At 45.2% G+C, this 23,966-nt stretch overlaps 4 protein-coding genes across 4 annotated transcripts in view; all 4 read left to right on the top strand.

Annotated features, from left to right (window-relative positions):
* Positions 1–21,290, top strand: part of LOC108926489 (uncharacterized) — a 35,352-nt gene extending 14,062 nt beyond the window's left edge. The window contains exons 2-4 of the mRNA XM_029252443.1: positions 314–342; positions 17,075–17,491; positions 20,341–21,290. Coding sequence (XP_029108276.1) covers positions 314–342; positions 17,075–17,491; positions 20,341–20,685 — 791 coding nt within the window. The 3' untranslated portion in view covers positions 20,686–21,290. The remainder of the gene's footprint in view (positions 1–313; positions 343–17,074; positions 17,492–20,340) is intronic.
* LOC114910264 (histone H1-like) lies at positions 14,492–15,125 on the top strand. The gene has a single exon (XM_029250663.1). It carries the CDS (start codon positions 14,493–14,495, stop codon positions 15,123–15,125), a length of 633 nt encoding a protein of 210 aa, XP_029106496.1. The 5' UTR covers position 14,492.
* LOC114910269 (histone H2A-like) lies at positions 15,963–16,349 on the top strand. The gene has a single exon (XM_029250695.1). It carries the CDS (start codon positions 15,963–15,965, stop codon positions 16,347–16,349), a length of 387 nt encoding a protein of 128 aa, XP_029106528.1.
* Positions 21,291–22,040: 750 nt separating the features above from the next.
* Positions 22,041–22,667, top strand: LOC108933811 (histone H2B-like). Its single transcript, XM_018751152.2, has one exon. It carries the CDS (start codon positions 22,193–22,195, stop codon positions 22,565–22,567), a length of 375 nt encoding a protein of 124 aa, XP_018606668.1. The 5' UTR covers positions 22,041–22,192; the 3' UTR covers positions 22,568–22,667.
* The last annotated feature ends 1,299 nt before the right edge of the window (positions 22,668–23,966 follow it).

Below are 23,966 nucleotides of genomic sequence, written 5' to 3'. Positions count from 1 at the left end.
CAACCGTCCCTGGACGCACCTAGAGTTAGATTTCTTAGTGGACCTCCCACTGTCAGATGGTAAGACCACGATCTTGACCGTGATCGATCGTTTTTCCAAGGGCTGTCGCTTGATTCCTTTGCCCAAGCTCCCTTCTGCCTTGGAGACAGCAGAGTTGCTGTTTCAGCATGTATTCCGGCTCTACGGTATACCCGAAGACATAGTGTCCGACAGGGGTCCTCAGTTCACATCGCGTGTGTGGAGGGCCTTTTGGAAGAAACTCGGGGTCACAGTGAGTATGACATCGGGGTACCACCCTCAAGCCAATGGGCAGGTAGAACGGCTACAGCAAGACATCGGTCGGTACCTCAGAAGCTATTGTCTTGAACACCCAACTCACTGGGTTCGATACCTTCCGTGGGCAGAGTACGCCCACAATACGCTCACCCATACCTCTACAGGTGTCTCTCCTTTTCAGTGCATCTTGGGGTACCAGCCACCATTGTTCCCATGGCAACCGGGATCCAGCAATGTGCCGGCTGTGGACTCTTGGTACCGAACCAGTGGCGAGGTATGGGCAGCTGTCAGACGACATCTCCAAGAATCACAAACCCGTATCAAATATCAAGCCGATCGACATCGGCGGCACCTCTCCCTTGCACCTGGACAGAGGGTGTGGCTATCAACCCGGGGTCTCCAAGGACCGTATATGTCAAAGAAACTCAGCCCAAGGTACATAGGACCCTTTAAGATTATCCGCAGAGTTACCCCGGTCTCATATCGCCTGCAACTGCCCCAACACCTACGCACACACCCAACGTTCCACGTATCCTTCCTCAAACCCTTGGCCACCTCCCTACACCAGCCCGCAAGCACGCCTCCAGACCCAATTCTCCTGCCTGACGGTGGTGCACCAGCGTATGCGGTACGGGCACTCCTGGATTCCCGCCGTCGTGGAGGGGTACTCCAGTATCTGGTGGATTGGGAAGGATACGGACCTGAGGAACGGTGCTGGGTAGCGGCACGAGACATCCTTGATCCAAGCCTCATCGCCGACTTCCACAGCAGTCATCCGGATCGGCCCGCACCTCGGCCTCGAGGCCGTCCCCCTGGTCGCCCTCGAGTGTTCGGGACCGATCCTGGGGGGGGGGGGTACTGCCACGCCCACACCTCCGGGCGAACATGGAACACCTGTGACCCAACGCAGACCGCAGCATAAAAGGCTGCGTCGGACAACCAGCTGATGCGGAACCTTGATCTGCCTCCTCGTTAGCGACCTTCTCCAGCTATTTCCTGTTCCCGAACGCCTTCCCCGAACCCGTCCCTTGTTCCCCCGATCTACTGCCTCCTTCGGATCATCGACCTCTTGCCTGTACACTGACCTTGCTTTTTGGATCCTCCCTGTTACGACGTTCGCACCTCGAAGACCCTTTGCCCATCCTCTGACCTCCTCTGTTGGATTTCCCCGAAGACACCACGATTACCGCTCTGCACTTGGGTCCGCCGCTTCCCTCAGACGTGACCATGACAATATATATATATATATATATATATATATATATATATATATATATATATATATATATATATATGTATTGCTTCCCAGATGTATTTTTAAATATAATCTGAGTAGAAAAAAATCGGCATGATCTGGACCTTTCACTGCTCTCTTTTCTTTAAAATATTCATATTAGTCAGACGTAATGTTTGAATGTATGTGAACTCTAACGGGATAGTTATTTTTTTTGGATAAAATGTCATTACAGTCAGAAGAATAAAAAAGTTATCAGTTACTTGTCCTAAATGGGGTTTTCTTAGGGGGGTTTTCTCTGAACCCCTTGACTGATACAATACGTCCAACAGGATGAAACTCTGGGCTGCAGAGCGACGACAGCAAAAGTCCAAGACTTGCATGGACCTGGATGTCTACAAAGAACTCTTAGCTTCCTTACACTCTGCTGTCTCCTCAGCTAAAACAATCATCTTCCACTACAAAATACAGTCTGCAACTAAAAAAAAAAACACACACAGACTCTTTGCCACCTTCTCATCCCTACTCTGTCTTCCGCCACCCCCTCCTCCTTCTCACACCCACACACACTGTCCGAAACCACTTGTCCCGAGTGGGGTTGCGGTGATCCGGAGACTTATCCAGCAAGACAGGGCACAAGGCTGGAAGGGGGGAGACACACACACACAAGATGGGACACCAGTCTGTTGCAAGGCACCCCAAGCAGGACTTGAACCCCAGACCCACCAAAGAGTGGGATCCGGCCAAGCCTTGTCCTCCTCCTCCTAATTTTCTCTTAGTGCTGATACTTTTGCTTTGTTTTTCAGAGATAAAGTCAATGCAATCAGACAAGTTCTTGGCATCTCCTTGCCCTGATTTTGCTGGACCTCCCTGTGAAGTCATGCTCTTTGAATTCAAGCCTTTGCTAGGAACTGATATCTCCGATCTCCTGCCTTCTTTCACATAGAGCCTCCACCTGCTTGCTAGATCTGATCCCATTGATACTCCTACAGACCACCTCCCCACAACTGTCCACCATCATCTCCAAGATCATCAACTCCTCCCTCTTCTCTGGCTGCATTTCATCTGTGTTCAAAACTGCCTCATTTAACCTCTGGTAAAGAAACCCTGTCTGGATCCTAACTCAGTCCAAAACTACCTCATGCGTTTTCTGTCAAAAACTCTAGAACTGGTAGCCTGTGATCAATTATCTGAATTCCTCACCCGGAACAATCTCCTTGATGGATATCAGTCTGGATTAAAAAATGGTCACTCCACCGAGATAGGGCTCCTGGCAGTGTCTGATGCTCTCCAGTCAGCTAAAGCATCCTCCCTCTCCTCAGTCCTCATCCTCCTTGACCTGTCTGCAGCATTCAACCCTGTAAACCACTGGATTCTACTCTCCTCTCTTGGCCAGCTTGGTGTCAAAAGAACAGCACTAAAATGGTTTGAGTCCTATCTATCAGACAGATCCTATGAAGCGGTCTGGCGGGGTCCCCGTTCTTCTCCTTCGCCTCTCTCAGCTGGTGTTCCACAGGGCTCTGTACTGGGCCCTCTACTCTTCTCAAGCTACACTTCTTCCCCCAGCCCTGTCACCGCCTCCCATGGATTCAACTACCACTGCTACATCAATGATACCCAGCTCTTCCTTTCATTTTCACCTGGGGCATCAGACATTTCTGTGTGCCTGTCAGACATCGCTGCATAGATGTCTGATCACCACCTACTACTCAACCTCTCCAAAGCACCTCCCTGCTGGCCTGTCTTCCTGTCATGAACTTTTTATCAAGCTAGACAAGTCATTGATTTTGCATATCTTATAGGCTAAGAGTCTGGGCATAATGATTGACTAAAGTCTACATCTTTCTCTCAGCATATTGAAATCACAGCCGGACTTGCAAATACATCCTGCACAACATCCGCAGGATCTGTCCTTATCTCACAACAGATTCTGCACAACTACTTGTCCAGACCATGGTGATATCCTGCCTGGACAACTGCAACTCTCTCCTGTCTGGCCTCCCAGCTAGTGCCATCAAACTGTACTGCACATTTTATTATTGAATTCAGCTGTACTGCTACACTCCTCCACATCTATGCAATTGGTGGACCCATGCACGAAAGGTAAAGCACAAAAGGTTCTCGGTTCTGGCTCTATTGTGGTGGAACGACCTTCACCTGTCACTCAGAACTCCTGAATCTCTGTCCACAATTAAAAAGGGTCTTAAAACTCACCTCTTCCAGACTAACTTCAATCATGAGCTATTAAGTTCATGTATTGTATAAATGTTCATGCACTATAACTTTGATATCATGCCTATTAAACAACGGAAAACCTTCATGCAGCAACGCCTATAATGTAGTGTAAATGTTTATATATATATATATATATATATATATTAAAAAAAAAAAAAATGGAAAGAATCGTTGATATTCGGATAGTTTTAGGCAACTACTCGTGTTATGTACATTGATTCATATGGTGAAGAGTAATCACGCGTCTGCATCTAAGTCTCTCTTTCTGCTAATGTAATGCACTCATTGTAGAAGTAGATAGAAAACATATAGTATAGTGGCTATAGCTACTCCCTTTGGATACAAAGGTTACAGGTTTAATCCCTACTTCCAGCTGTAGTATCCTTGAGCAAAGGTCCTTACCCTAAATTACTCCAGTAAAAATTATGCTCCTGTATAAATAGGCAAATAATTGTAACCTTAAACCTAAAAGTTGCTTTGGAGAAAAGTGCCTACTAAATAAATGTAACAATTGAGAGGCACCATCACTCCACATCTTCCACCCACTGACATGAGATAGCCAGAAAATTATCCTTACCTTATCCCCAGGTTGAGAGCTCCTCAAAATTGGGACCTGGGAAGAATAGGACATAGCTATCATTTTTTTCATTATGATTTTATTTGGTTTCGGTAGTTCAGTTATTTATTATTGTGCTTTATTGTGTTTTGTGTGTTTTATCTGTAACTACTGATAAATGTGTGAGTGAAGGATATGCAATATACATGCATATGATATTCAATGCTTATGTATTAATTCAGCCTTTAATGCAAGAAAGTATAGAAAAAATTATTAAAATTATGTAAATGAATTCAAACTCACTGAACAAACTTATACTGTATGGTGTCTCAGTGTTAGGCCATGCAGTTCAGCATGTATTTCCTCAATGTTGCAGAGGAGCTGTTCTATTTTAAATTGTTGAGAGTGCGTGTGTGTGTGAAAGTCTTTGTAGCTTTCCAGTTTCTTCACACTTTTTTATTTGGCATGACCACAATGCTCTAGGAGTTAACAGCACAAACAGGAGACTGAGTATTTTATGATCATGAACATGACGCTCATACAATATCCATGTGTTCAACTAAATGGTAGGCAAGATGACGTGTTCTGATTTTTGCATCATAGATTCAAATTCTATCTCCAGCTGTAGGATGGTTGAGTAAGGCACTTACTGTGAGTGGCTCCCGTAAAGTTGCCTAGTTGTAGAAATTGGTAAATAATTGTAGGTAGCTTAACATTTTAACTCGCTTTTGAGAAAAGCGTCAGCAAAAAAAAAGAAAAAAAAAAAAAAAAAATATATATATATATATATATATATATATAGAAAAATTCCCCACTCGCCCCCCTTTTTTTTGCAGGCGGTCTTACTCCTTCAAGCTCGGGTCCTCTACCAGAGGCCTGGGAGCTTGACGGTTCTGTGCAGTATCTTAGCTGTTCCTAGGACTGCGCTCTTCTGGACAGAGATCTTGGATGTTGTTCCCGGGATCTACTGGAGCCACTCTCCCAGCTTAGGGGTCACAGCCCCAAGTGTTCCGATTACCACGGGGACCATTGTTGCCTTCACCTTCCACATCTTTTCTAGCTCCTTTCTCAGTCCTTGGTATTTCTCAAGCTTCTCATGTTCTTTCTTTCTGATGTTGCCATCGCTTGGGATGGCGACATCTATCACTATGGCTTTCTCCCTGTGTTTGTCCACCACTACTATGTCCGGTTGGTTAGCCATTACCAGTTTGTCAGTCTGGATCTGAAAGTCCCACAGGATCTTGGCTTGGTCATTCTCCACCACCCTTGGGGGTGTATCCCACTTTGATCCTGGGACTTCCAGCCCATACTCGGCACAGATGTTCCTGTACACTATGCCAGCCACTTGGTTATGGCGTTCCATGTATGCCTTGCCCACTAGCATCTTACACCGTGCTGTTATGTGCTGGACTGTCTCAGGGTCATCTTTGCACAGCCTGCACCTGGGGTCCTGCCTGGTGTGGTAGACCCCGGCCTCTATTGATCTTGTACTTAGAGCTTATTCCTGTGCTGCTGTGATTAGTGCCTCTGTGCTGTCTTTCAGTCCAGCTTTGTCCAGCCACTGGTATGATTTTTCGATATCAGCCACTTCTTCAGTCTGCCAGTGGTACATACCGAGTAGGGGTTTGTCCTTCCATGACGGTTCCTGTTATTCCTCGTCCTCCTTCTTCTCGGGTTTCTGCTGCCTGAGGTATTCACTAAGCATCTCATCAGTTGGGGCCATCTTCCTGATGTAGTCAAGGATCTTTGTTGTTTCATCCTGGATAGTGGCTCTGACGCTCACTAGTCCTCGGCCTCCTTCTTTCCGCTTAGTGTACAGACTCAGGGTGCTGGATTTGGGGTGAAACCCTCCATGCATTGTCAGGAGCTTCCTTGTTTTGATGTCAGTGGCTTCTATCTCCTCTTTTGGCCAGCTTATTATGCCAGCGGGGTATCTGATGACCGGCAGGGTGTAGGTGTTGATAGCCCTTGTTCTTCCCATTCAGCTGACTTCTCAGGACTTGCCTTACTCTCTGCAGGTATTTGGCGGTTGCTGCTTTCCTTGCGGCCTCTTCATGATTCCCATGCGCCTGCGGGATTCCAAGGTACTTGTAGCTGTCCTCAACATCTGCTATGTTGCCTTCTGGTAGTACAATCGCCTCAGTTCTGACTACCTTCCCTCTCTTTGTTGCTATCCAGCTACACTTATCCAATCCGAATGACATTCCGATGTCATTGCTGTAGATCCTGGTGGTGTGGATCAGGGAATCGATGTCTCGTTCACTCTTGGCATACAGCTTGATGTAATCCATGTAGAGGAGGTGACTGATGTTTACTCCATTCCGTGGTCGGTATCCGTAGCCAGTCTTGGTGATGATGTGGCTGAGGGGGTTCAGGCCTATGCAGAACAGCAGTGGGGACAACTTATCTCCTTGGTAGATGCCGCACTTGATGGTGACTTGCGCAATTTGCTTGGAGTTGGCCTCTAGGGTTGTTTTCCACTGCCCCATTGAGTTCCTGATGAAGGCTCTTAGTGTCCTGTTGATCTTGTATAGTTCTAAGCATTCCAGGATCCATGAGTGAGGCATCAAGTCATAGGCTTTCTTGTAGTCAATCCAGGCGGTGCACAGGTTGGTCTGTCTGGTCTTGCAGTCTCGAGTGACTGTTCTGTCTACCAGTAGCTGGTGTTTTGCTCCTCTGGTGTTTCTACCAGTTCTTTCTGGGCCCCGCTCATGTATTGAGCCATATGCCTGTTCATCTTAGCCGCTATGATACCTGAGAGCAGCTTCCATGTTGTGCAGAGGCAGGTTATCGGGCGATAGTTGGATGGAACTGCTCCTTTCTGGGGGTCCTTCAGGATCAGGACTGTCTGGCCTTCTGTTAACCATTCAGGGTGGGTCCCATCCATTAGCAGCTGGTTCATTTGTGTTGCCAGGTGTTCTTTAGCCAGAAGGCATGGATCATGTCAGGGCCTGGTGCTGTCCTGTTCTTCATACTTGAGACTCTTTCTTGGATGTCTGCCACTATGATGGTTACTGGATCCTGTTCAGGGAGGTTGCCATGGTCTGCTCTTAGATCCACTAGCCACTGAGCTTTGTTGTTATGTGAGACCTCCTTCTCCCATATGTTTTTCCAGTATTGCTCAATCTCCAACCTTGGTGGGTCCACTCTCATGTTATTACCTCTTGTGTATCTCTTCAGGCAGTTAGCCTATGCTTGGCAGTTTCTAAGGCCTCAGGTAGAGACAGCTTGCTGTACTTCTTTCTGCAGTTCCAATAGCTGGCTAACTTCCCTTCGTGCTGCCTTGATCTTGGCCTCTAGCCTTCTTTTCCATGGAGGATACTGCTTCTTATGCTTGGTACTCACCTTGTATCCAAGCATCTCAAGGATCACTGTTGCTGTGTTGTATATCAGCTGGTTAGTCTCAGTGATGGTCACAGTAGGGATTGTTCATAGTGCTGCATCCACATCTTCAAGTAGACTTTCAGTAGGTACTTCACTTGGTCTTGGTAATCAGCCACAGGGGCTCCAGGTGTTCTTCTTAGCCATGATCTTATCTCTTAGGTCAGCTGCTCTTGCATTCAGCTTACAAGGGCTCATTGTTCTTGGGGCTTGGTACCCAATCTCAGAGTGTGGGGATGATGATATTTCCCCCCTGACCTGTCCTGGCTCCCCCTTACCATAACATTTGTGTTGTACCTCATCAATCTCTAGTTGTGATAGCCATTGTTTTTTAGGCATTAGTCTTGATGTTAGGTTTCAAAGTATCCATAGGTCCCAGTAGTAGCATTCCAGCAGTTCCCTATTCTCCTCTCTTGTCCATGCATGCCTTGTACTAGTTCCAGTAGCCCACTTATCATCAGTATGTCCTGGTTCCCCCACATCTGGCACAGACCTTGTTAATCCAGGCAACATCCGAGCCAGCATGACTCTCTTTGTTTGTTTCACTCTCATATCCAAGGTAGGCAGAGCTAAGCATAAGGAAGTCTTGCCTAAGGACCCCCTACTGGAGGTAGGCCATGACCAGGATTCAAACCCCAGTTTCCCAGGTGAAAGGCAGCAATCTTACCACTACACTATCCAAGCAGGATCTGACAAGTGACATTTGCTATTGGAAGAGTTTGTACTGGGGGCATGTTTGGGTCTATTTACATTTATTCATTTAGCAGACGCTTTGTCCAAAGCGACGTACATCTCAGCAAAAGTACAATTTATGCATTCCATTGAGAGAAGGAGACAAAGCTGCAGACATGAAAGTCTCATTAAAGCATTAATGTGTACAATGGGTACATTAATGCATTTTAGTTTTGAATCTTCAAAATTGGATAGAAGACCTCGTTAAAATTATTTACGGCCTGGACATCACCCAAGACCCGCCAGTGAAAGAGCTCTTCTGAAAAGATTGGGAAAGCCACCACATATATCAAGTCCAGATGACAAATTACCAATCACCATTAACTCAAGAACATTGTACTAGTAACATTGTGCAGAGCCTAATATTAGATTTACATTTATTCGTTTAGCTGACGCTTTTCTCCAAAGCAACTTACAATGCCTAATGCTACATCTTTATTATTCTGATTTTTTTCTTTCCATACTTTATTCAAAAGCGTGAGAATAAAATTAAATTCCAAGATTCCACATCACAAAAAATATCCTCACATTCCATTTTAGAAACATTTCTCTTCATAAACATGATAGAGCTTACATCTCCAAACATCTTATTTCACTAATACAAAGAGAAATAAACATCAGAATTAAACAACAAATATAAATATCCATTTTCACAAAAGGAACCTGAGACTTTAAACCCCTTCACCAAAAAGTGATTTAAATACAAGATTTATAAGACATGTATACCACATCGACAAGAAAAGTACCTGGGTACCCATGTCAAAACCCCCACATTCTGATTTTTCTCTGTCAATAAAAATCAGAAAAACATTAAACATTCATACAACACACCTCCAAAAATAAAACATTTTAAAATCTAACATACGATAAAATCTACAGATTAAAATCAATTATTCAAACAGTTTTTCTAAACAAAAATCTCCATCCTCCACAGCTGTCAGATGGGACTTTTCCCCCGGCCCTGACGAACTGAACCCAGGGGAAACCCCACCCGAGACAAGTCAACAACTAATGAGCCTGAATAATCGGGTACCGCTATGGAGGAGGGAGCATCTTTGAGGGGTCACAGTCAAGACTGGCACCCCAATGTAGTACCGGAGATCAGCCCAGACTCCCTCCTGCGCTTTTTCTTTTTCCTGGTCACTTCCACAAAGTCCCGTAAAATATCCAAGTGACCAGGTGTGTCCCTCTCCTCCTCGACCCAGGACCCCTAAGAAGTGCCCAGCGAAGAAGGAGACCGTGCTACACTAGACCCGGACAACCACTCTCTTACCTCAGCACCCGTCGCTGATCCCAGCTGCTCCGCAGCGCCACCAAACGAGGGCTGGACTTCCACACCCTCCCCCGTTGGTACTGCTTCTGCCTGCACCACCCTGGCGTTGGTCAGCTTGCGCTGCAGGCAGTTGCGGGAGAGATGATCTTCCCCCCCAACACTGGGTACAGCGGCAGGAGCCTACACAGTCCTTGGCCAGGTGGCCGATCTCCAAACATCGCTGGCACTTCACTGTCCTGCATGATTTTCCAGTATGTCCCCGGCAGAGACACAAATGGCAGGATGGAGGCTGACCAAAATAAAACAGGTAGCCTCTTGCCTTACCCAAGGTAAAATACGCAGGCAGGTGCCTATAACCATCCATCCTCGCAGGGTTAGGACACAGGTGAACTAAAAAGTGTCTCCGTCTGGTCCAGATGCCCAGAAGGTCCCAGTCTTCCTCATGTCTGGGGAAGACGTCAGCAAAATCCCCCAGGAAGGCCGCCACGACACCCACCGACACAAAGGGGTCGATGATGTAAATAGTCACAACTCTTCTATCTGTCCTCCAGAGTGGCTCAATGGAGTAGGGGAGCAGCTTGGAATGCATTACACTCACCCTACATGTCTCCAACACCCTCTGATAACGTTCGTCGGTTGCCAGCGTGACATCGAAGGAGGACAAGGGCCCATTCCTCTGGATGCAGAGAATGTCATCCGCCGGAAGTCCCAGGGGTCTGAAGACGATCTCACGAACGAATGAAATGCGCTCGTGAAATCCGACAACGTTGTTCTGGTTTCTCCAGCGGAAGTGGATGGTATTCTTCAAAGCCTTCCAGCTGTTGTCCCTGCCGCCAATGATGGTCTTTTGTTCTCCCTAGGGGCCGCCGATGTCTTTGAGGAAAACCCTACTCTGGACAATCTGGTAGAGAATGGCTAAAAACAAAATGTCTGCATCACCCTGCGGGTATGGTGGACAAGCCACCCGAAACCCTGCACCTTAGGGTTAGCACGCTACCCAAAAATAAAATAAAACTCCTGCAAGGAATTAGAGCTTCGCCTCAGGAAAGCTGCAGACATGACACACACAGTCCTGAATATGGCTCCACTCTGTCCCAGCTAAAATCTCCAGTACTACAATGATCTTAGCCAAAAGACCAAGAAGCAAACTAAATCTTTATTATTCTGATGCCACCAACTGTATCTATGTCTTTTTAATTGTATTGCTGTTTCTGTCTATACCCATATTGATTTAATACATTGGTACACATCTGACAGCGGGGCATGGTGGCGCAGCAGGATTGTCCTCAGAGATAAAGTTTCTCAAAGGGTCAAGACAAAAAGGGTTTTGAAGCAGTGCTCACAAAATTTTTTATAAACCTTTTTATTTGGTGTAAAAGAATGTGTGTACAACTGGTAACAAACTTACTTTGATAACAGAAAGCATAAAAATGAATAAAGCCAGTTCCGTATCAGCAAAATGTGCTTAATACTTCAATAAAAACATTGAAACTGCTCATACTTCTTTCAGTTCATCACACATTGGCATTCAGTTTGGATTTTCAGTGTTTTCTGCTTTTGAACTTTTACTGATGTGCCTTTTTGTGTGTAATAGTATGTATAATCAATTTCAAAAGGAAGATGACACTCCATTACAGACAGGCAAATAGTCCTGAAGTTTGCAGACGACACCACACTCATCGGCCTCATCCAGGATGGCGACGAGCCTACTTACAGACAGGAGGTTAAGGAGATGGCTGTCTGGTGCAGTCATAACAACCTGGAGCTGAACACGCTCAAAATAGTGGAGATGATTGTGGACCTTAGGAGAAACACCCCAGCATTACCCCCACTCACCATCATCAACAGCACTGTGGCAACAGTGGAGTCATTCAGGTTCCTGGGCATCACCATCTTCACAGGACCTGAAGTGGGAGTTCCACATAGACTCAGTTGTGAAGAAGGCCCAGCAGAGGTTGTACTTCCTTCGCCAGCTGAGGAAGTTCAACCTGCCACAGAGGCTGCTGATGCAATTCTACTCTGCAGTCATCCAGTCTATCCTCTGCACCTCTATAACTGTCTGGTTCTGCTCAGCTACAAAATCAGACCTCAGAAGACTACAGCGGATAGTCCGGACAGCTGGAGGAATCATCGGCACCCCCGACTCTCTAAGAATTGTACTTGCCCAGAGTGAGAAAAAGGGCTGGCAAAATCATCCTAGACCCTTCGCATCCAGGCCACTTCCTCTTTGAACTTTTGCCGCTTGGTCGGCGCTACAGAGCACTGAGCACCAGGACAGCCAGGCACAGGAAAAGTTTCTTTCCTCAGGCCATCTACCTCATGAACAGCTAAATGCCCCCTAGGGAATAAACTGGTGCAATAAACAGCACTATTTATACTTATATTTATTTTTCACATCATATCTCTTATTTACTTTCCCTTGCATTGTATATAACATACATGTACAAATATATGTCTAGTGTCTATTTTGTATATTGTGTACTTTATACTCTATATAATTTTTTATCTTTTATTAGCCCACTCAACTTTCATTATCTGTGTCTTGTCACTGTCATTCTGTCTGTGCTGTGGAAGTTTCTGTCACCAAGACAAATTCCTTGTATGTGTAAACATGCTTGTCAATAAAGCTCATTCATTCATAATCTGTCAGATATTATGGTGTAAAGTGGTTTTATAGTATGTATGGTGGGGATGAGGCTGTGTATTGTTCTTTTGTTGTAGTCAGTATTTGAATTTAACACACACACACACACACACACACACACACACACACACACACACACACACACACGCACACTTTCAGAACCGCTTGTCCCATACAGGGTTGCGGGGGAACCGGAGCCTACCCGGCAACACAGGGCATAAGGCCGGAGGGGGAGGGGACACACCCAGGACAGGACGCCAGTCCGTCGCAAGGCACCCCAAGCAGGACTTGAACCCCAAACCCACCGGAGAGCAGGACTGTGGTCCAACCCACTGCGCCCCCACTTGAATTTAATAACTTTATTGAATTTTACACCCCTGCTGAACATCAGCTGGGGGATATTGTGCCGTGATTCTTGATCCTTGCATTGTTTGGTGTGTCGGAGAACTATGCGTGTGATGTTCAACCATGCGAAGGTGCAATACAGCTTCTGTTGTCACAGTCCCGTTTGCGGAGCCCTCCTTTAACAGCAACAGTATGGTCAACATCGGTTTTTAGTACACGTAGACGCTCTCTGTTGAGGATACGATGTGCTTTAGCACTTTACTACAAGACTTGAATCGATTAGGTTTGTTTGCAGCTGAAATATACAACCCTGAGCAACACGCCAAAGGGGAGAGGAACTCTGGCAACTCTAAGGTACAAGTTTTGAATATAAATGTCTGCTTATGCATGACATTCATTCTAGATGCGGCTTTTCCAAAACCTGGACATTGAGACACCACTGCCTGCATCTGGCTACAAACGAATTCACTGGAATTGAAATGTGCACTGACTACGCACTGTATAATCCAAAGTAATTTACAGTATTTAGTAATGTGTCACCAGCAGCTGGACCAGTTTCTGTTTTCACCTCTATGCCCATATTACCTCCACATGCTGACATACATGCCTGCTGTAAGCAATTAAGCTATGCTATTTCCATGTCATCGTAGCAAAATCAGAATGTGGCTGTTCTGGCATGGGTGCCTGGGTACTTTTCTTGTGGGTGCGGTACACGTGTTTTAAATCTGGTATTTGAACCACTCTTTGGTGAAGGGTTTTAAAGCCCCAGGTTCCTTTTGTCATAATGGATATCTACATTTTGCTGTTAAATTCCGATGTTTATTACTCAAGATGTTTGGAGAAGTAAGCTCTGTCATGTTTGTGTTGGGAAATGTTTTTATAATGAAATGTGAGGATGTTGTTTAATGTTTGTGATGTGGAACATTGGAAGTTTTATTTCTGTTCTTATGGTATTGAATAAAGTATGGAAAAGAGAAAAAAAAAAAAATCCATATCATCGTTTGTATGTAACAGGTGCTTTTTGGGTCTACATTTTAGTCAGGTGATGGTAAAAATCATATTTCTGGGGACAAACTGCCTGCTTGAACCTGCCTCCAAATACAAGGACTGATGTCTTTAGGCGTAAAGTACTTTAGGAGCGATAAGACACGGAGTAGTATTAAGCAGTGCTTCGAAAATGTTTGATTCGGCTTTTGTTCGGTGTATAAAAATGGGTGTAAACTAGAAAAAAAAAAAGATTTCGATACATTGCGATGATGTGTTTAAACTGTGTTAAAACCTCCTTTCGTGTCAAGGTTACATTACATGTGTTTCGTACGTTGACAGAAACTCGGATTTCGGTATCACACGTTGACATTCGACACTTGGTAACACAACTGTGATTTAGACAAAGGCCTTTTGTCGGAAGTGTAGCACTGATTGCATTATTATAATAAGACTGTCTCGTTTAATTCGTAAACGACGGGATGAAATGGAACACATACGGCCTTATATATGAGCTCCGAGAGCGCGCTTTCATGGCATTTCAGAAGTGAACAGCCTGAAGTACAGGGGGAGGCTTGAATTTACATTGAACGCGAAGTCGCCGTCTGAATTCTACGTATGTTTTGTCCCGTAGCAAATGTCACGAATGGATTTGGGAAGGATCTCGAGGAGAAGAAAACACAAGGGGAGAACTCGGCTCGGAGCTCGAGAGGAACGGCGGCGGGCTGCTTGAGTCTACAAGGTTCTCAATCATTGTTTAAGGGCCGCCTCCGGGCGCGCGCTCAGCTCTCAGAACAACTCCGCTCTCGGTGTGAAAAGAAGGAAGAAGCAAATGGCAGAAGTCGCTCCAGCTCCGGCAGCCGCCGCTGCCGCCGCTCCGGCTAAAGCTTCCAAGAAGAAGGCTGCGTCCAAGCCTAAGAAGGCGGGTCCCAGCGTCGGGGACCTGATCGTGAAAGCCGTCTCGGCCTCCAAGGAGCGAAACGGCGTGTCTCTGGCCGCCCTGAAAAAGGCTCTGGCGGCAGCAGGCTACGATGTGGAGAAGAACAACTCCCGCGTCAAGCTGGCAATCAAAAGCCTGGTGACCAAAGGCATTCTGGTCCAGACCAAAGGGACCGGCGCCTCTGGCTCGTTCAAGCTGAACAAGAAGCAGGCGGAGGCCACCAAGAAGAAGCCGGCCAAGAAGGAGGCTCCGAAAGCCAAGAAGCCAGCCGCAAAGAAGCCTGCCGCGGCCAAGAAGCCCAAGAAGGTGGCTGCGAAGAAAGCCGCCTCCTCCGCCAAGAAGTCCCCGAAGAAGGCGAAGAAGCCCGCTGCGGCAGCTAAAAAGGCGACCCCTAAGAAAGCTAAGAAGCCGGCAGCGGCCAAGAAGGCGACCAAGAGCCCCAAGAAGGCAAAGGCGGCAGCCAAGCCCAAAGTGGCAAAGCCCAAGAGCAGCAAGGCTAAGAAAGCGGCTCCTAAAAAGAAGTGAACACGCTCTTTTCGCAGTATTCATAAAAGGCTCTTTTAAGAGCCACCACGTGGTTAATAAGGAGAGAAATTTTCCTGCATAAAACTTTCGGTATCATAAAAATATGTTGTTACACGCTGACGCATGCATTACACGTTTTCGCTCACTTAATTCAGTATAAAATGCTACACCGTACCCTCTTTAAAAGCATGCTTGTCCCTATAAGGGGAGGGGGGAACTGACAATGACAAAATAGTCAATCGGTTGAATAGTATTTTGGCCAGTGGGTCACTGGGGAGTTTTGAGTCATTTATCCCTTGAATATTTGGTATAACGGGGGTGCGGTGGCGCAGTGGGTTGGAACACAGTCCTGCTCTCCGGTGGGTCTGGGGTTCGAGTCCTGCTTGGGGTGCCTTGCGGCGGACTGGCGTCCCGTCCTGGGTGTGTCCCCTTCCCCCTCCGGCCTTCCGCCCTGTGTTACCGGGTAGGCTCCGGTTCCCCGCGACCCCGTATGGGACAAGCGGTTCTGCAAATGTGTGTGTGTATTTGGTATAACGTTTTATAATCGACTATTAAAATTCAAAGTAAGACCAAGTATGCTTAAAAATAAAACATCTCCACAAAGGGCTAATTGTCGCAAACTGTAAAGTACTCCGAAAGCAACTGTTTATTTCTGTTGGTAAGGCGCAAAGGAGGGGAGGGGTCTGAGCGCCAAAATTGTTCTTCATGCTGATTGGATGTCGTCGTTTCATACTTCTGTCCAATGAGAGAAAGGGTTGTCAATATAAATGTGGTCTTAGGCACGCTCGGTTACTGTTTCAGTTGTCTGTGTGAAGAGGAACGGTGTATTGTACTACAATGAGCGGACGTGGAAAAACTGGTGGCAAAGCTAGAGCTAAGGCCAAGACTCGTTCATCCAGAGCTGGACTGCAGTTTCCAGTCGGCCGTGTTCACAGATTGCTACGCAAAGGCAACTATGCTGAGCGTGTTGGTGCTGGAGCCCCAGTTTATTTGGCTGCTGTGCTCGAGTACCTGACTGCTGAAATCCTCGAGTTGGCTGGCAATGCTGCCCGGGACAACAAGAAAACGCGCATCATTCCCCGCCACTTGCAGCTCGCTGTCCGCAACGATGAGGAACTGAATAAATTGCTGGGAGGCGTCACGATCGCCCAGGGTGGCGTACTTCCTAACATTCAGGCCGTTCTTCTGCCCAAGAAAACGGAGAAGACCGTCAAGACTAAGTAAACTGAGCTTCAGTTGCTACACAACACAACGGCTCTTTTAAGAGCCACTTCCATTTTCAAAGAGAGTATCTTTCTCTATACATGAAACGTTCTCTGTTTGATTTAAGCATTTTCCTTAGTGTCATAGCCCATGAACTTTATAACCTTATAAATGTCCTGAGCTTGTGGGTAATTTCCCCGAGCCCTACAATTTTCCTCTGTTCCACGTAACCCGGGACGCGTTCCGACCGCAGGCATAATTACTGAGGTTGGTCATTACTCTAACATTAAATACTTGGTTGGGGTTTTTTTTTTTTTTTTAAATCCAGCAGAATAGATGGTCGCTTTTATTTTTAAGAAGCTTGATTTTAAGCCGACATCATACAGCATATCGATATACTGTGAGTGTGTAAAGCTCGTCTGAAGATTCAAGACGAAGACTGTTCTCACACTCAATTATTTATAAGCGCTTCATATGGATATGGGGTTGCTATTGGTATTTTACGTGGAAGAGTTTACGACACGTTAAATCTAATGTATCTCATATTTGATACAGTAATTAAACCGCGAAGGAAGCTCTCCGATTTTCTCTATTTGCGCCGCAAAAGTTCACCAATTGCAAACGTTAGTACTTGTAGTGGTTGACCAATGGCAATGTAGAACGAAACCGACCAATGGGAGCACGTTTATTGTGTTTATAAGACAACGACGCGCGAAGCGTGCGATTTCAAGGCAGTTCGTAAGAAGTGTTGTATCGTGATGGCTCGTACCAAGCAAACCGCTCGCAAATCTACCGGCGGCAAAGCTCCCAGGAAGCAGCTTGCCACCAAGGCTGCACGCAAAAGTGCCCCGGCTACCGGCGGCGTGAAGAAACCTCACCGCTACAGGCCCGGCACGGTGGCTCTGAGAGAGATCCGCCGCTACCAGAAATCCACGGAGCTGCTGATCCGCAAGCTGCCGTTCCAGCGCCTGGTGCGAGAAATCGCCCAGGACTTCAAGACTGATCTTCGTTTCCAGAGCTCCGCTGTCATGGCTCTGCAGGAGGCTAGCGAGGCTTACCTGGTTGGTCTGTTTGAAGACACCAACTTGTGCGCTATTCACGCCAAGAGGGTGACCATCATGCCCAAAGACATCCAGCTAGCCCGTCGTATCCGGGGAGAGCGCGCTTGAAGTTCCCGTTGCAGACACTCGTCACAAAGCCCAAAGGCTCTTTTAAGAGCCACTTCAATTCTGCCTCAAAAGAGCACGTGTTTCATTAACCATATTAGTGGCTTAAAAAAGAAAAATACATTGTAGTACAGTAGTCTTGTCCACAGGTGAGGGTAACCTGCTTCGGTTGAAATCCGTTATAATACCGGTATCTCCGTGTCAGGTTCTGAAAGTCTTGCCTGTCTGAATGCATCAAGTGTAAAACTCTTCTTTTTTTTTTTTTTTTTTTTTTTTTCCCTTCCTTTCTTTCCCTTCCTCAAACACCAAGGGAGAAGGGAATGAATTATTACCTCAACTGGGTTCAATGTCAAAGGTTCCTAATGCTTGATGCCTTGACAGAACAGAACAGAATAGAATAGAACTTTATTTGCCATTTGTATACGTACACAGGGTCCGGGCACATACGAATTCTTGAGCGATGCTGAGAGGGTCAAACGTAAAAACAACGTGTACACAATAAATACTCTAAAACTTCAATAAATAAAGCTAAAATGATACAATAACTACAGTAAAAGAGGGAGTAAATACTAAAAAAGGAGGAACTACTTTTAAAAAAAGGAGGGGAGCAAATACTTTAAGAAGGGGGGGCAGGAATAAAAAAAAAAAAAAGTAATGACATATCAGCAATGGTAGAGAGAAAGCAAGGATTTTGATAGTGATTCATTAAGAATATGGAGCAAAAAAAGTATATTTGCTAAAGCTCTTTTGAGCAGCTACATAAGCCTGATTTTCCTAATGTTCTGTCAAAATAAATGCGTCAAATTGTCAGGAAAGGCCTTCTACTTTTGAAAAATGCATCTGAAGCGGTGGCTCATTCAAAAGCTGTTCGTTACCTTTAAATTTTGCTTCTCGGTGAAGACTTTGACACACAAAACATTTGTTGTTTACTGAATGACAGTTAAAGGTCATCTTCTGATGATGCATTGATGAAAAAATATGACCAAGTACCAGCAGTCTGTAAATCATAGATTATGAAGGAATGAAATTACTAATCCCCAGGGAAGTTTACTTTCATTGCATCAGCATACAGTAGTACAATATGCATACCTTAAGTAAACCTATAAATGAGGAGAAAACTAAAATGAAATATAAATAAGTAGGGAAATAAATGTTACCAATTGATGTAAGTAGAAACATAAGCGAAAGAATAAGCAAAACAAAGAAATGAGTGAAGCTGAGGGTGTTTGGACCGAATGCTTAGTGCTACTTGATCATTAAGAGGTCATTTGACCCCCTGCATGAAGAGCCTGATGGCTGCTGGTCGAAATGTAATCCCAGCACCACGACTGGACCAGTTTGTCGATGGATGTGTGCCATTGTTTTATTGTGGTGGCGTGCGGAGAGTTTAAATCATTGTTGTAGGTGTACCAGTACTTGCAAAAGTCTGCCACAAAAATAAGTCTAATGAAACACACATCAGATGAGCAAGTGAGATTACAAAGCAGAATCTGTACATCTTTAATTCTTGAAAATAGTCCACATTTTACACACACACACACACACACACACTGTCTGAAGCCGCTTGTCCCAAGCGGGGTCGCGGCGAGCTGGAGCCTAGCCCGGCAGCGCAGGGCGCAAGGCTGGAGGGGGAGGGGGAGGGGACACACCCAGGATGGGACGCCAGTTCGTCACAAGGCACCCCAAGCAGGACTTGAACCCCAGACCCACCGGAGGGCAGGCCCTGGCCAAACCCCCCCCAGTCCACATTTTGCCTGTCTTGATTAAAGAATTCCATATGTCATACCAAACATATATAGTCCTTTCAGAAAGTATTCAGACCCCACATTTTCCATGCTTTGCTGTACTCCTATTTCAGAATGGATTGATCCAGTTATAGTTGGCATCCACTGACACACAAGACCTCACAACGACAACACATTCTCAATTTTTTTTTTTTTTTTGCGTTTGGTGACCTACCTTTTGCAGGGAGATCGGCCCACAGATGGTTTTGACATTTGACAAAGTCACGAATGGATGGAACACTGGCACCCAGAAGGCAAGTAGCTGCCAGGATATGGCTGGTGATCACCACTGTTAAGCAAGTGCTCTGGCTTACAATGGGTCACTCATTCATACATCAGTGAAACACATTCTCTCTGTCACTCACACTCTATGGGTGTTGAACCCAAAGAGCATGTCTTTGGACTGTGGGAGGAAACCCGTGCAGACATGGAGAGAACATGCAAACGCTACACAGACTGAGCAGGGATCGAGCTCATGTCCTCTCACACCACCCAAGCGCTGTGAGACAGCTGTGCCACCATGCCGCCCCGCTTTATAATTTATTGTTTGAGCCTCTTTTGGTTTTAAAGGGAAAAAAAAAAAAGTTTATAAATTTAGTTCTTGCTTGTGTTGCTTTTCGACTGAGCCCTAAGTCCTACTCGTGAATAAGAATTGCGCTAACATTCCTCCTACGTTCCACGATTAGTAAAAAAAGTATTACCGCGTTCAAAAATTTTAAAACGGAATATGTACTAAATGTGTATGTAAGTGAATACAGTATGTACTTAATGAATTTGTTAAATTCCGCGCTGCAATTAATAAAGTATAATCCTATCCTATTTGTGGTGTGAAAGTAATCAATGCAAAGTCCAGGGTCAATATATTAGCAGGAGAATGATGAGAAAAGAAAACGAGAAAATTAAAACTTTGCTCATATCCTTCAATACTCAGTGAGATGTTTTAAATCACGTGTACCGAGACCATGTGGCCATTACTCATCGCGCGAGCAAAGGCAGGCAATTTCGTCACGGCGGTTTCAATTAGGTCGTCTTAGCCTGGATAAGTAGCTGTTGGTTTCTCAGGGGCTATATTTTGGTTCTTCGTTGAGTTCGAGAATGTCTGGTCGCGGAAAGGGAGGAAAAGGTCTTGGCAAAGGAGGCGCTAAGCGCCACAGAAAGGTGCTTCGTGATAACATCCAGGGTATCACGAAGCCCGCTATTCGCCGCTTGGCTCGCCGTGGTGGCGTGAAGCGTATCTCCGGCTTGATCTACGAGGAGACTCGTGGTGTCCTGAAAGTGTTTCTGGAGAACGTGATCCGTGACGCCGTTACTTACACCGAACATGCCAAGAGGAAGACCGTCACCGCTATGGATGTTGTCTACGCGCTGAAGCGTCAGGGTCGTACTCTGTACGGTTTCGGAGGCTAAAACTTTCATCCGCTGAGGGAACAAGTAAAAACCAAAGGCTCTTTTAAGAGCCACCCACATAACACTGAAAAGAGCTGTCAAATTCACCATTTTCTGAGCACTTCAGAGATGTTTCTACAATGTCCTGAGATGTGTCTTTGTAAGACGGTTCTTCCCATAAAGAATACCCCAGGGGAGCACTCCTAACGGCGGTGTTACGCTTCTTGTTTATACACCGTTTTACGTTTAAGCCTGTGTTGGGCCCTTTAACTCGCGTCTTATAGGTCAAGTCAGTTCGCGCTGAGATCAAGTGATTCGGTTGTAGCTCCGGCACAGGGGTGTTTGTCAGCTTCCAGTGACTGAAGTACGATTGCCTAGTGCTTCAAGCCCGATCTGCGTTTTTTGAGCTCCGCTATCACGGCTTTGCAGGAGACAAGCGCTGCTTACGTGGTCGGTCTGTTTGAGAACGCCAACTTGTGCGCTACTCGCGCCAAGAGGGTGACTATCACGCCCGAAGACATTCACCTGGCTCCTTTTAGCCGCAGAGAGCGCGCTAGAAGTTCCCGCTGTAGACACTCATCACAAAACCCAATAGCTCTTGTAAGAGCTGTTTCAATTCAGTTTCAAAGGAGCACTTTTTTTTTCTGTTTTTTTTCTTAACCGTATTGATGGGTCCATTCGAGCAGTGTACCACTGTCAATAGAAATGTACTGGTAAGAGTTCATGCTTTCTGACCAAAGGGCCTCTCTCTGAGCTCTAGTATCCTTGAGCAAGGTGTTAATCGTAAACCACTCCAGCAAAATTAGTAGGCTGTGTAAAAGGAATAATTTGCTTTGGAGGAAAGCATCAGCTAAATTAATAAATGTAATTTACTGTTAAACGTTCTGCATTTCAACCGAAAGCATTAGAATTTTGAGAGTCTCGTTACAGTAAGTTTTAATTCGGTTATACTCCCAAGAAGTGCATCAAAGACGTGAAGGGCAGGCAAAGGAAATGCTACTTTTTTGTGGGGACAGTTCGTTGGTGGTGGGGCATAACAATGGTTTGGTTATAGAACAGGTATAAAGTTCTCTTGATTTCAGTGCTCGAAATACGGTGTTTTAGTTTTACCATCTGTACTCTATAGAAAAAAGTCAGCACTTTATTTTTTTAAACTTAGGACACTAGCTCTTGAAATATTAAATGTCCCTTGAAGTGTAGGAAGAAAAAGAGAAACACTCATGTAATGTACTCTGTATTTTTGTTGTTCGAGAAGTACGTCACTTTGGAGAAAAGCACCTGCTTTATGAATTAATATAAACGTAAAATTCAGCAACGATAGGGTTAAGGCAGGAAGCTTTGCTCCTGGCTCGCAAGGCTAAAAATGCGCCACAAATGTTCAACCAATAGGATCTGAATATTATCGGGCGGACTTAGCCACTGCCAATGAAAATTTGCTGCAATGGGGGCTTGATTGGCATAAATTTAGCATAAGTAGAGGTGTGTGAGGGAATACGGATGTATTGTGTTCTGTGCTAGTTGTGTCGCTATGCCTGAACCTGCGAAGTCAGCGCCCAAGAAGGGCTCGAAGAAAGCTGTGACGAAGACGGCAGGCAAAGGAGGAAAGAAACGCAGAAAGTCCAGAAAGGAGAGCTACGCTATCTACGTGTACAAGGTGCTGAAGCAGGTCCATCCCGACACCGGCATCTCTTCCAAGGCTATGGGCATCATGAACTCGTTCGTGAACGACATTTTCGAGCGCATCGCCGGTGAGGCTTCTCGTTTGGCTCATTACAACAAGCGTTCGACTATCACTTCCCGGGAGATTCAGACTGCTGTACGCCTCTTGCTGCCCGGTGAATTGGCCAAGCACGCGGTGTCTGAGGGCACCAAGGCTGTCACTAAGTACACGAGCTCTAAATAAAGTGCCGTACAAATCAGCCAAACCGCAACAAAGGCTCTTTTAAGAGCCACCCATCTATTTCAGTCAAAGGCAAAACTTACCGATTTTTTTTTTTTTTTTCCTCCCCCTTTCCTGAATAAAGTAGTACAGACGATTTCTTAAATGTATTTGTGTAATGTAATTATGATTCAACTTTTTTTTTTTTTTTTTCTTTCAGTGGCTACATCACTGTGAGCTGGGAGAAGTCAGCAAAAACTGATTTTTCGATAAGTGTGTGTACTGCATTCGGAGAAAGACATAGCTGTAGATGTGTTTAAGTACAGTTAGTTTTTGTCAGCACATGCACAAATGTTCATCACACAAGTAGCTGTGTAAAACTTTACCAAAATATCGATGATTCCTAATAACCTCCCTAGTACTTTCAAAGGTGGGCTTCCACAACATTTACATCTTTTTATTTAGCAGATACTTTTCTTCAAAGTAATGTAAAACTAAAAATAGAACAAAAACTTAAAGCATGAAGGGATATAGAGGACATGCAGTTTTAAACAGAATGTACAAAAATATTGTGTTATTGCCAGTTTTCATTTAAATGCAATCTTAAGAGAAGAGTTAATGAGTTTTATTAGCCAAGTGTTCTAATGCACACAAGGAATTCACTGTGGTTCTTGATACATCCAGTATTTACAAATAGCTAATACAGAACAGGAAAAGGAAAAGGGGGGGGGGGAGAGTATGTAAATAAGTAAATTACAAAAGTGATGGGATATTGTTGCACTTACAGACCTATAAGGGAGCGTTAACTGTTCTTATACCTGGTCATTCTGCTGGACAGTGCTCTGTAACCAGCCAGAGAAGAAAAGTGTAAAGAGTTTAGGTCTGAGGTGTGTGGGATAAAGCCTTGTTTTAGCAGAATGGTATTCTGGTTAAGTCAGTTTATGTTCATAACCTGTTTAAGTGAACGTGTGTACCGCTGTCTGTTGTGTCTTCATCAAGCTTGTGAAGCATATAATTCACTTTAAAGCGTTTGGAAGGTGAGAAGAAAAGTGTAAAGAGTTTTAATTCAGTTATACTCCGAGGAAGTGTATCAAAGATGTGAAGAGCAGGCAAGGGAATACTACTTTTTTGTGGGGACAGTTTGTTGGTGGTGGAGCATTTGGGGTCCTATCAGGTCTATGTATTATACTGCCTTCTTCTGGAGATTCCGAAAGATTACATTTATAGCCTGAATGTTAACTGTTACAGCGATGATCTTTTGAGCTGCTGGGAGCAATCAAAAGAAACACAGGTTCATCCATTTATCCTTGTATTTTATTAAACTTCATTAAATAAGCGCATGCCCATAAAATACACCTATCACCCAAAACATTAAAACCACCTTCCTAACATCGTGTAGGTCCCCCTCGTGTTCCCAAAACAG

This window comes from Scleropages formosus, chromosome 1, assembly GCF_900964775.1.
Source record: "Scleropages formosus chromosome 1, fSclFor1.1, whole genome shotgun sequence".
Taxonomy (NCBI): domain Eukaryota; kingdom Metazoa; phylum Chordata; class Actinopteri; order Osteoglossiformes; family Osteoglossidae; genus Scleropages; species Scleropages formosus.
This window is presented reverse-complemented; position numbering and strand designations above follow the sequence as displayed.

What these genes read in the sequence shown, in the direction of transcription:
- LOC114910264 (XM_029250663.1), top strand. Translation starts at nt 14,493, where the DNA reads ATGGCAGAAGTCGCTCCAGCTCCGGCAGCCGCCGCTGCCGCCGCTCCG.
- LOC114910269 (XM_029250695.1), top strand. Translation starts at nt 15,963, where the DNA reads ATGAGCGGACGTGGAAAAACTGGTGGCAAAGCTAGAGCTAAGGCCAAG.
- LOC108933811 (XM_018751152.2), top strand. Translation starts at nt 22,193, where the DNA reads ATGCCTGAACCTGCGAAGTCAGCGCCCAAGAAGGGCTCGAAGAAAGCT.